Raw genomic sequence first — 13,642 nt, forward strand, 5'->3', positions numbered from 1 at the left:
GACCTGGTGATGCTGACGATACTTGGAGACGAGGTCCAATATTCGACCGGGTGTGAAGTGAGGAACCCTGATATCTCTTCGTCGAATTGAGATCAGTCACGTGTTGGGTTTGACATAACCTCAAACCCTAACGTGTTTGTTTGGGACGTGAAATTCCCAGCACCGCAATCCCGGTGCTGAAGTAACCTTCCAGGATTGGATGCACTAGTACTTAGTGACAATAGTTTTGTGATCATGCGAAAATTCGAACTCGAGATTTTGACTGATTCGAACTCCAAATCAATCACTAATCACGTTTTCATGATCTAGAAAAAATGTGAACTTTTTTCAAATTGAAAAAAAAATTGACACCTCCCCTTATAGGTGCCCTCTTTTTTTTACGAGCCTCTTTTCATTAAGTTTTTGAATTCAATTATCTCCTCAACCGCTAACTAAATCAGATTGAATTTTTTTTACATGTAATAGAAATTATAGATTTTATACCTTGAGGGCTGGACCCCAGCGCCTTGAATACAATGTCTAATACAAACGTATTAGACTTCTCCCTTCTTCAATTATGGTAATAGAGAAATAATTCTTTAATATGCTATGGATATCCACCATATGATTAATCAAAAATTCAATGGAAGTAGAAATTTTGTCTTGTGAAAATTTCCCCAGATTTGCGCTCAATTTGTATCGAGATTGCTCTCATAACCGGTATATATAAAACTGTATGTTTGTTAAATTATCGAATTTTATTTCGTGACCTTTTTATATTCCTCAAATACATAGATTAAGTCGTGGGTTGGTCACATCAGATTTTTTTGTATTCGGAATGTGTTTATTAAGGGAAAAAAGAATTTGAAAATGGGAGCATATGAAAAAGATTTTCTTTTATTATTATTGAGATATATAACATTATGTACAGTATAATGCATATTTTTGTAGATTCACGATAGCAATTTATAAATTAATAACTATGTTTGTATGTATTTATTTCATTTCATTTCATTAGTGTTTCCTATCCAATATTATGATTTTCGATTTTATATAAGGATTACATCATTTTCAACATTTGGCGAAGCTGCAAATGAATAAAGTTTGTTAACTCGATCATGAAAAACAATAACATACATTTATATAATATTATGCATAATATTTACATATATACATACCTACGGAAGCCTCATATTAAGGTATCAGTAATCATCTCCCCTGGAGACGATTTCTTTACACGTTGGCCTCAATATGATTGTATGCTCGTATTGAGCAGTGTAACATCCTTTTACATCGCACAATGGTGGATAAGCATTGACAATCTCTTTGTCGCACAGATCCTTGAGAGCCATTTGATATTTTGTGGCACCGGCACGATCCAACCAACGCTTGCAGAACGCCAAAGTGCCAAAGTTTTGGTTGATCAATTTCAATAGAGATTTTGATGACTGAAGCCTAAACAGTTAAACGATATAATAATTAACATGAAATTTTTGAACGAAACTATCGTTTTTAGGAGTGAATCACTACCTCAATGGAACATATTGCTTGTCAAAGTCTTTCATATAGTGACTGCAATCCATGTCATCGTGGACTTGACCCCTGCCGGTAGATCCAAAAGTCTCGATGGCATAAAACTCATCCTCCTCCATACGTGTAGTCTCTCCGCCCTTTACAATTGGTACGGTCTTTCCAGCGTGTATACCTGATGACATAATTCGATTGAAATTAATATTGGAACGGTTTATATTTAATAATGAGCATTTTAGTTACACTTACGATATGGACTGATGGAATGACCATTGAGATTTCGTATAGCTTTCACTTGGTATGTTTTGCCATCAAGTTCCACCTCGTACGATTCCATGACTTCTTGAACTGCTTCTCCGATGTCGCATAACCTGACATCAATGCCTGCACACTTGATGCCTGTATCGGTAGCTTCTTTTACAGCCTCCAAAAGCTTATCGTAACGTGGATTGAACGCAAGAGTGAATGCGCAATCGATTATGCGACCGTTGATGTGAGTTCCAAAGTCAATCTTCACAACATCATCATACTCCAAAACAGTAGGATCACCTAGAATGTGCATATTTTTTTTTACGACTACAAATTCTGGATTTGACAATACTTAAAAAACATGCTCACCTGCATTTGGTGTGTAGTGAGCAGCGCAGTGATTACGAGAGCAACCAGTTGGAAAAGCGAGACCTGCTGCTAATCCATTTTCACCAATTAACCTGCGAGCTGTGTTCTCCAATTCTTCACAGATTGAAATCATTGTCATGCCAGGTTTCACCCAATTTTTAATGTATTGCCTCGTCTAAGTATTGAATAAAAACAAAAATCAACCAACTTAACTACATACACTCATATTCATACAGATTGATGAGTTAACCTGTCTGTGAGCTTCAGCTGCATGTCTAACTTCGTTGTATATGTCGTTGTGTAAACGATCAATGGCACGTTTCTCTTCACTTGAGAAACGGTCACGTGCCGATCGTTCGTCAATTCCTTCAGCACGACCATGATCCATTATTTGACCAATGGGATAGACTCCTATTAGGAATATAACGATTTTTTTTACCATTATTAGAGAAATACTTTAGTATGGCATTAAAGAAAAGATTATTCACCATTTGGAAACTGCTCAGTTATTGACAACGCAGGTGGTCCATTAGGATCAACTTTTGTAACTGTCGCAGCGACAGCAGCTGCTGCTGCTTTGGCAGCTTTACTTTTGTGCTTCTTTTTCTTTTTCTTTCCATCACTGCTAGGTTCTGCGTTGTCATCATTATCTTCAGCTGCAGCACTCTCAACATTTTCCGCTACAACTGGTTTTTCAACAACAGCAATTGGTTTAGCTGTAAGATTATACATAAAATGTGTAATTATAAATGCATATATTAACGGAAACAACTTTGTGTATGTAATAATAACTAGGGGGTCCATTACTGGTAAATCGGTAAAAGGCTCGGTGATTTATTACTTTTACCAGTAAATTAACAAAACATATTCACTGCATTTTATTACACTCCTCTTTTATTTCGTCTTCTGGCAACACTGGTCTGACCCTGGCTACCATTACTTTAGTGCAGTAGTTCCATTTACGACTGAATGTGTTATTAGTAAAAGAACAGTTTCAGTTTATTAGAAATAAAGCCGAAGCTAGTTCGGAAAAGGAACCTTGGCAGAAGAAAGAAAAAGAAATTTAAGAGATTGTGATAAAAGAAATGACTTTTTTCTAATAAAAAATAAGAGGGAGATATATGTATAATAAAAAAGTCGTTTTAAAGTGATACGTAAAGGAGGTTTGTAAAAATGGCTTGATTATCTAATGATAATTCAATTCAACCAACAAGTGTTCGATCAGAAAGAGTTGCCTAAACATCCGAGTCATTTTGGACAAAAATTACATCATAACTATCAATACGATAGTCGGAATATATTGGTTTCTTCTTAAAAATATTTTTTTTTGGTCGTTTCGTAGGTGATCAGAGAAATGCACACAAGAATGCTGCACTCTCGAGACATCCAAACTATCAAAGGCGCTCAAGAAGAACTAAAGCAATAGAATTCCACAAAAAAGCATCAAAAGGTATTTATATATTATCGGAGGGAGCTGACCTTTTTTTGTGAAATTCTATTGCGAGAGTTCTTCTTGACTGCCTTTGAAAATTAGGATTTTTCAAGACTGCGCCACTATTGAGTGCATTTTTTCGGGAATCTTTTTGTTCAATATATCCTATGTATACAATAAATAACATTTCTTAGTGTTCAGGCATCTGGCAGGTAGCATAAATCCAGATGCCCATTGAAGACAGCAGAGGTAGGACGCATAGTATTGACCTGGTCTCGCTTTTGCAGTTGCATATAGCGCGTATGGATGCAAGGAGACCTTTATGCAGTTAACTAAAAGCGACCTTGTGTATATGGAACTTTTTTTTCCGCCGGACGTTGTATGCTCGGCATAAAAGATGGGTATTGGAAATGTGAGTGAAAACTATGACAGAGGTAGTCAATATAGTAGAGTGAAGAGACTGAAATGGCAATGGACGGGTCTCGTGGCGAGAAGAATGGATGAAAGAAGTACTCAAATACCACCCGAGAGAATGTAAAGTGTACGAGGAAGACCACAAAAGAGATAGGTGGATGAAAAGTGTGGAATGAGATGGATGAAATACGAATGAAAGCGAATTAGAGAGGCCTTCGTTCAGCATTGGTTGATGAATGGCTGTAAATGATTATCATGACATGCATGAAATTAATAAGATGTACACCAGTGTTCGTCAAGTGAGCTGTTTTTGGGCGTAGTTAATATTTTGGGTGTAAACCTTTTTTTCGACTAATAAAGGACGAATTAGAGTCAAGGAAATTGATATTTTTCTCGAATCTTTTGAAAGAAAATGACTGCAATGAATAGTTATGGTATTCGATTACCTGCTCCGCCCCTTCATTGAAACTATTTTTGTATGAAATTACCGTTAACTAAATACTTTTTTCTCTAAACAAGACAATATTTAGCTGCCAGCAGGGATGTTCATTTTATTTAAAAATAATACTCTCAAAGGAGCCTAATATTTAAAAACAGGAAATAGTGTTTATTACGGACAGACAGACTGATGTCCTTAAATATAAGTGCAAGCCTAAATACCAAAAAAGTGGGTATAAACCGCCCCAACAGATAAAAAGGAAACCACAGATCATATCTAAAATATTTAACACGAAAATATTTACATTGTTATTGATTTATTTTACTACAATACTTAATACTTGTTTAAGTATTGTAGTAAACTGCCAATAGGATAATCCTGGAAAAATGAACTAAGCCCAAAAACAGCTCACTTGGCGAACACTGATGGAACGGATTTGTCAAATATCGAGGCTCTCCTCAATCCGTCCTAAACACGAAAAAGTGACCAAGATAGAAACATTGTCTCAGAGCTGCATACATTGGGTATCGTAGGGTTGCCAGGCGTCCTGATAAATCGGGATTGTCACCGGTTTTAAGCTTCATGTCCCAGTCTCCTGAACGAATCTTTTGGGACGTCCAAAAGCCCCAGTTTTCAATTTATTTTACTATACATATGTACATACTTTTAAAGCTTTTTTGTCCGTTGTACATTTCTCATCCAAATTGGGATGGAAAAATGGGTATAAAGATTTATATCGCATGTACGAGTATATTTTCTCCATACCAGGGAATAATAGTAACGTGGAGAGAATATTCTCGTTAATGGAGATTCAATAGACTGGTGAAAGAAATAGACTTTCTATAGATGTAGTTGAAAGTGTTCTAGAGTGCATTGAAAACTATGATTTCAATTGTTGCCAAACGTATGATTATGTACTTAAATTAAAGTAGTCCTGCAGAAAGCCAAATCTAATGAAATTAATATATACAAATTAATGCTTAAAATTGTTTTTATTCATATTTCTATGATTTTTAATATAAATTGAAATGTAAGCAGAAACTATATGGCCCAAGCGAGCCAAAATCTCAGGGTGGAAAAAACCAAGTGGTTCGATATTGTTGATTTTTTCGGGTGGGGGTCTCAGTTTGACTTGTAAGAAATCTGGCAACCCTAGGTATTGTCGAGTCATTCTTAGTTAGTGAAAAATGAAGCTAATAAAGAGCCTTGTAAAAATAGCTGCGATTCAAACGTGAAATCGGAGTCGGAGTGATTTAATTTCTCCGAATTATAAATACCCAATTAGGCGGGCATGGCCGTGAAAGTGCGCGACCGCGAGCAACGTGACATAACCTGAAAATGAGAATTGCGCGTGCGTTATTAGCGGGAATCGCACCTGTGTGGGTGTGGGTGTGGGTCGCACCAGAGTCCGCTTTCGCTTCCGCTTCCGCTTTCGCTTCCGTTTCGGTCTCCGCCTCGCCGGCCTTCTTCTTCTTGCGACGTCGCTTCTTCTTGTCGGGGTTCGCGGCTTCGACCAGCTGCGGCGAATGCTCTGCCGCTGCCGCTCCCACTCCCTCGGCTTCCCTCTCGGCGGCGCCACACTCGCCCATCGCACCCGGCATGCTAATTGTTAATTGTTAATTGTTAATTGCTAATTGCTAATCGCTAATCGTCAACACCAGCGGCGACTGTTGAGCGTTGGGCGTTGAGTGTCGCCGGTCGCCGGTCGCCGGCCGCTAGTCGTCGCAGCCGTTCACCGGCGCACCGACAACGCAGGTGAACGCGCGCTCAGCAACACGACCCACTCTCCTCGGTAGCGCGCTCTGCAATATTTCGTGGCGTTTGTACGGTAATTGGACTATTCGTCACATTGGGGTGGTCACAAAGACAATTTTTGCCATGAAAATAAATCGCGAATACACAATATTTGGCACTCAAGTTCTCGTTACTATGATAGTTATCGTTAGTATGATGGACTTTTCGGCTGCCAGATGTTCCGTTGTAGAGATTTTAGTGACTTTGTGACGAGTAATTTGTGACCAGTAATCACCGAACCGTTTGTACATACCCCATTGGTTCGGTGATTACTAGTCAAATGTGAACCGGTCACAGGACACCCGGTCGCTCTAGATCGGTCACACGTGATCACCCGTCACACTAAAACTGGTCACACCCTAAAATTGGTCACGAGAAAACTGGTTGACCGATTTTAGGGTGTGACGGGTGATCACGTGTGACCGATCTAGAGAGACCGGTTGTCCTGTGACTGGTTTACATATGACCAGTAGTCCGTTTACCATCCCATTTGGTAATTGGATTATTAGTGGCGCCGTCCACACACACGATATCTACTATCGATATTTCCATATCCAGTTCCTAAATAGCAACCACGGGTTTGCTATTTAGAAAATCGCGAATACGAAATATTTGGCACTCGAGTTCTCGTTAGTATGACAGTTAAGGTGTGACCGCACTATGCGCCAACCGAACGATACGACCCGACACAACAGTGTGCGATAGTATTAAGTAAACCGCACTTGAACGACAGCGATGCGACACACTACGCAGTGAATTATGTAAATCATTCGTTCGGTTCCTCGGAGCAAGATGGACGAAACGGACGCTATTATAGTATTGTGGCGGCTCGCTTATACGACATGGTCGAGTTTGGTTGCCTTCCTGCGAGTGGGAACCAACTCGGCTGGGTTCGGAGAGCCACTACCACTCTGCCTTTAGCTGTCATATAATAAACACGTGCATTAACATGCCAGTCGTCTCATTCGTTCATCCTCCATAGTATCTTTGATATGCGAGGAAGAAGAACAGTCGAGAAAAACCAAAATATTATGGCTACATGCTATTTCAAAGTCACGATATGAAGAAGGAGAATACCATAAACTTTTGTGGGAATCTCGTCACATTCATCAAAACAGTTACTGCGACGCAGAATACATTCCCAAAACCAGACTTCGCACACCTGTAGCCATTATATTAAACTCAAGCAGAACGGTGCCAAAATCCTTCGAGAATGATCCACCCTTCACACTCGAGCGGAACGAAACCCAGACGAAACACACCTGCAGTCATTATATTAAACTCAGGCGGAACGGCGCCAAATCCAACTCAAGCGGAACGATGCCCAAATCCTTCGAGAATGATCCACCCTTCACACTCGAGCGGAACGAAACCCAGACGACACACACCTGCAGTCATTATATTAAACTCAGGCGGAACGGCGCCAAATCCAACTCAAGCGGAACGATGCCAAAATCCTTCGAGAATGATCCACCCTTCACACTCGAGCGGAACGAAACCCAGACGACACACACCTGCAGTCATTATATTAAACTCAAGCGGAACGCCCCTACCAGTCGAGTGGAACCAAAACGGTCGAAACACGCCGCCACCATTAAAATACATCGAGCGGAACGGCGCCAATCGTTCCAGAAAATTCTACCCCTCGACAAAAGAACATTCCTCGCTTACGCATCAACAAACCACCACCATGGGTCAGGCGATTCCAGAAACACTATAAAAGGAGGTACAACCCAAACAACGCCAGTCGACATCCAGCTCCTGACCAGCCACCACTTCACTACGCGGACTTGGAAGATCAACCAGCCGAACGAGCCAGCAACACACTGCCGTATCCCGAGACCTTCCGAACATAGCCGAATGCCGAGCCAGCGACACTCTACCATATCCAGCGACTTGCCGAACATAGCCGAACAACGAGCCAGCAACACACTGCCGTATCCAGAGACTTGCTGAACATAGCCGAATGCCGAGCCAGCGACACTCTACCGTATCCAGAGACTAGCCGAACATAGCCGAATGCCGAGCCAGCGACACTCTACCACATCCAGAGACCTCTGAACGACATACTTTTACCAACAATTAACCATACTTGTGTATACGTGTTACTACCAAATAAATACCATATTCAACATATAGCTGTATTAATACCGAACACAGACGAATCTGTCTACAATACATGGCGGACTGGTGGTGAAGAAGACCTTCACAACAAGACTAGTACCCACACTTTTGCCACGGCTTAAGTAAGCTTAATTTACTTTTGAACTTAATAATTGTCGCAAGGCATCCCGCACTCCGACGACACTGCGTCACATTACAAACGACACCTTGCGTCAAAGTTGGTCGCAAAGTCAACTTTTTCGCACGGTGTCGTTCTACGTCATGCGGCTGTCGCGTAGTGCGTTATGTTTCGTACAATTTCATACAAACAATATTTGGTCGCGTACTGTTGTGTCGGGTCGCATCGTTCGGTTGACGCATAGTGCGGTCAGACCATTATCGTTAGTATTGTATTCGTGGACCGGTGGTTTACGAGCGCTAATCATCTGATCTCTCGTTCACACCAAAAAGGCCCTCGGCGTATAGAGGGGTCGTATATGATGGTCGATAGGATTACGCGACTCACCGACCAATAGGATCTCGGGATTATATGTATGTGTATTGCACCCAATGAGTATAAATATTGGGCGCTCTCGAACTGGAAAGCATTCCGAGCTGGAGAGCCGAGGGGTGCGGACCTAATAAACCACTTCTATAGCACTACTGCGTCTTTCTCTCCGAATCTGGAAACCTCTCTTCACGTCCACGCAACAGTATGATGGACTTTTCGGCTGCCAGATGTTCCGTTATAGAAATTTTAGTGACTTTTGGACGAGCGCTTTGTGACCAATAATCACCGAACCATCCCATTTGTGGTAATTGGATTATTACGTACGTTGAGATCGCCCAAAACACAATTTTTGCCATGAAAACCGCGAATATGGAATATTTGGCACTCGCGTTCTTGTTAGTATAATGGACTTTTAGCCTGCCAGATGTTCCGTTATAGAGATTTCAGTGACTTTTGGGCGAGCGCTTTGTGGGCAATAATTACCGAACCATCATTTGTCTTTCTGCAAATTGGGGAATCATTCAGGTATTTTTAACACAGTCAATATTAGTGTGGCGGCTCGATATATGACATGGTCGAGTTCGGTCACCTTCGTGCGAGTTGGGACCAACTCGCCCGTGTTCAGAGTTGCTACCGCACTCCGTCTCTGGCTTCCACAATAAAAGCACGTGCATCAACACGCGCGAATACGTTGCCACCATTCCACTGAATACGTTGACGCAGACGTATCGCAACTGACGACCGCGACAGAACAGACGTCAACGCGACGTATGTGCATTCGTATGGGCAAAAACGATACGTCTGCTTCAACGTATTCGGTGGTAGAGCAACTTTAGACTGGTAGCCGCGGCTGCGCCGGGTAATAGTCGCTGTGTTGTATGGGTGGGTATACAATGTTTCACACGTCTGAAACGTGTGAAACATTGCATACTCATCTATACAACACTGAACTTAGTACCCGGCGCAGGCGCGGTGCCAGTCTAATCCATCCTTCCCGTGTAAAGGCGGGCTAACAGTATCGCCCGTATCATCTGGATGAGCTGGATACGGGTGATATTGACCACGCGCCATTAAAGACGAAATCAGATAGCGGTGAATGTGGCACGTGGTTTTTTTTAGATAGCTTTGTGGCGGCTCTACGACATGGTCGAGTTTCGGTTACCATCCTGCGAGTTAGGACAAACTCGGCCGCGTTCAAAAGTTGCTATACTACTTCTTCCTCGGCTGCCGGAATAAACACTTGTGTGCATTAACAAGCCACTTGTCTCTTTCGCCCTACCCCCATAGCTTTAAACATATAGAAAAAATGTGACGTTCATGGGACGCGTCCATGGGATAGTCCTTTCAAAACGAGACATTCGACCTATGTCGTTGAAATTGTATGGTAGTATTTATATATCTCGTTGAAATCGAATATGAGATACACCATTATCGATCACAGTCAAGCCAGGATACAATTTTACCGAAAATGGTCCAAACAGTCGTTTTGGTATAGATCACTCTCAAGCAAGGATAAATACTACTGTTCAGACCAATTGTCTGATGGTCGGCGTTCGTGGCCTTACGACCCATCAGGCGACTTTGTTTGTATTGGAAGCGGTGGTTTGCGCGCGTTTCCATCTGGCTATTCGTTTTCCGCTTCGGTCGAGTGAACATCTCGGTTCGCTCCCGACTTCGTTCCCACCACCGAGTCACCGGTCAGCTCGGCCTGATCGGCAGACGATACTGGGAGTTCAGCTTCAGTATACGTCCGGTGAGAAGTGAGGAACAGCCTGGTCTCTCTTCGTCGAAGTGAGACCAGCCACGTGTAGGGTTTGACATAACCTCAACCCTAGCGTGCGCGCTAATTTGTATACGTACTCTCCCCCCCCTTTCCCCCTGCTTGCTCTCTGTACATGTTAATATAAAATACAGTTGCGATACAAACAGAGTTACAATGTTTCATGGTTTATAATCTCCCGCCACTGTCCCGCATTACACTCATACATACGCACACTGTACGAGAGAGGGAGACAGAGAGCAGACCGGCCAGCAGCAGAGACCAGGACCACAGACGACGAAGGAACACACCGTGAGGAAAGCCGCCCACGCTTACCACGAGCTATACACACATCACGACATCAGGTGACATCTCGATTGAGAACCCCTGGCGTCCGTTCAACTACTATACAATTAAGGAGCATAAATACTATGATGCAACGACATAGGTTGAATGTGTCGTTTTAAAAGAACTATCATACCATATCCCATTCATGCGTCCCATGAATGCCACATTTTTTCTATATGTTTAAAACTATCTAAAATAAAACGTGCCACATTCACCGCTGTCTGATTTCGCTCTAAGGTCTATGGGGACTTATCTAGTTGTGAAGGTGTTCTTCACCACCCGTCCGCCATGTATTATAGACAGGTTCGTCTGTGTTTTAGTAGTTAATACTGCTATATGTATGGATAAAGTATTTATTTTGATATAACAATGTATACAAGTGTATAATTATTAGTTTATATAAGTATGTCGTTCAGATGTCTCTGGATATGGTAGAGTGTCGCTGGCTCGATATTCGGCTATGTTCAGCAAGTCTCTGGATACGGTAGAGTGTCGCTGGCTCGGCATTCGGCTATGTTCAGCAAGTCTCTGGATACGGCAGTGTGTTGCTGGCTCGTTCGTTGGTGTTCAGAAGGTCTCTGGATACGGTAGAGTGTTGCTGGCTCGGCGTTCGGCTATGTTCAGAAGGTCTCTGGATGCGGCAGTGTGTTGCTGGCTCGTTTGGCTGGTCCGCTGCTGTGTGTCGGCGCTTGTTGCTGTGGGTCGACTGAAGTTGTTTGGGGTGGACCTCCTTTTATATTGTTTTTGGGCATCACGTGACTCGTCGCAGATGGTGTTTATGCGTGTGCGAGGAATGTGTTTTTGTCGATTAGGGTGGACGTTTCTCGAACGTTTGGCGACGTTCCACTCGATTTAGTTTTTACTGGCTGCAGGTGTTCTTCGACTGGTGTCGTTCCGCTCGACTTGTAGGGGTGGAACTTGCTAGAATGTTTGGCACCGTTCCACTCGATTTAGTTTAATGGCTGCAGGTGTTCTTCGACTGGTGTCGTTCCGCTCGACTTGTAGGGGTGGAACTTGCTAGAATGTTTGGCACCGTTCCGCTCGATTTAGTTTAATGGCTGCAGGTGTTCTTCGACTTCGGGTGACGTCGATGGTTAAGCGTGGGAAATTTATTCTGCGTCGCAGTAAATGTCTTGATGATGGTGACGAGATTCCTACAGGTCTGACCGCACTATGCAACATTGCGTTGCTGCGACGCTACGCGGTCAAATATTGTTTGTCAAATTGTATGAGATAGAACGCACTACGAGTGGCGCGTCACCACGTACCAGAGTTGTCTTTTGTACTATGGGGGATGAACGAATGAGACGACTGGCATGTTGAATGCACGTGTTTTATTTATGACAGCTGAAGGCAGAGTGAGTAGCGGCTCTCCGAACCCAGCCGAGTTGGTCCCCACTCGCAGGAAGGCAACCAAACTCGACCATGTCGTATAAGCGAGCCGCCACAGTACCAACTTTGACGTGTCGTGTAGCGTTGCAGCAGTGCACTGTCGCCTAGTGCATTCGGACCTTTACAGCATTGTCCAATGGGCAGCGGTGGTTTATCATAGATTGAAAATAAGCGCGCGCTTGGGGGCTCCGAAAAGGGCCTTTGCTACTAAAATTTACAACTTAAAAATTACAGTAGAACCTCAATTATCCGGATTGTTAAAAACAAACATAAATCTTAAGATTTTACTGCTGAATGTGAATTGAAGTTGCCTTCAAATGTTAATTTTATCAGCTTCTACAAGAAAATAAATTTAAAAAACTGTTGCTAAATGGCAGCAGGAAGTTGGAATTCTTTAATATTCATCAAAATATAAAAACTTATCATCGTATGCATACCATCGTAGTTTTTTTTATCATCGATAGGGAAAACTATATTTCTTATGAACTTACATAGATTTAATAGAAGGTTGTATTTCAATTGGATTTTTGGTGTAGGCATCACAAGTAAAATTCGACTATGATGTAAGCACTGTCAATAGACCGTTAACCGTTTGGTGGTATGGGCTGTTCCTCTTCCCAGTGTGAAGTTCTGACTTTGCCTGTCTACTTTATCAAAGATATTGAGATTATTTCAGGTACATACTAAATATTAATGTTTATATTTGTAATGTGATGATTGTAATGACTGTTTGACGTTGGGCCAACTTCGTGACAAAAACTTTGTGCACAAAAATATGCGTTGGGGCTTTTGTAGTGACTCAGCCAATGTCAGGAGTTGGCTTTACATGTGGTTAAATAAATTCATGTTAGCGTGAAAGTCATTATGTATAAACGTATAGTATACACTGTTCTTATTAGCGAATTTAATTGACAACTGACTATAAGTTTTGCTGCAATCGAAAATGCGTTTGATATTAATTGAATTTTAATATTTTCCAGACAACTGTTTTCAATCATACTTGTTACTCTGAACAACTACAAACTCCAACGGAGAATATCGACCTGAATTGTTAAATCAATATTCAATGATTGATTTATGCAGTAAAACTTTTGTTATGTTGTATGTAATGGGAAGTAAACATACTAAATATAGAAGAATATGGATCGAACAACTTCAATTTAATAACCAACTATTTTAAAATGTAACTCTAATTAAAATTAATTAGTTCTATAATAAAAAAAATACGTTAAATACATTTTTTTTATTTGTTTGCGTATGATATTTAACCAGTTTTCAGTTTTTTTAAACATTTTTCATTAGGATTGGATATGTTGGAAGAGG

The 13,642-nt window shown here is 41.6% G+C and overlaps 1 protein-coding gene and 1 long non-coding RNA gene across 3 annotated transcripts; one reads left to right on the plus strand and one right to left on the minus strand.

Annotated features, from left to right (window-relative positions):
* Positions 1–856: 856 nt before the first annotated feature.
* und (methionyl aminopeptidase und) lies at positions 857–6,259 on the minus strand. Of its 2 annotated transcripts, none has more exons than XM_077434193.1 (8): positions 5,788–6,259; positions 2,616–2,843; positions 2,378–2,538; positions 2,128–2,302; positions 1,759–2,058; positions 1,510–1,684; positions 1,162–1,434; positions 857–1,066 (listed from the first exon to the last, which is right to left on the minus strand). In XM_077434193.1, exons 1-7 carry the CDS (start codon positions 6,011–6,013, stop codon positions 1,182–1,184), a joined length of 1,518 nt encoding a protein of 505 aa, XP_077290319.1. In that variant the 5' UTR covers positions 6,014–6,259; the 3' UTR covers positions 857–1,066; positions 1,162–1,181. The 2 variants fall into 2 exon arrangements, with proteins under 2 accessions (XP_077290319.1, XP_077290313.1); XM_077434187.1 differs by having other exon boundaries at positions 1,158–1,434.
* Positions 5,755–13,549, plus strand: LOC143914107 (uncharacterized). The gene is made up of 3 exons (XR_013260792.1): positions 5,755–9,124; positions 12,856–12,995; positions 13,300–13,549. It is a non-coding gene; the product is annotated as an uncharacterized LOC143914107 (long non-coding RNA).
* The last annotated feature ends 93 nt before the right edge of the window (positions 13,550–13,642 follow it).

Source organism: Arctopsyche grandis, chromosome 1 (genome assembly GCF_051622035.1).
Source record: "Arctopsyche grandis isolate Sample6627 chromosome 1, ASM5162203v2, whole genome shotgun sequence".
NCBI lineage: Eukaryota > Metazoa > Arthropoda > Insecta > Trichoptera > Hydropsychidae > Arctopsyche > Arctopsyche grandis.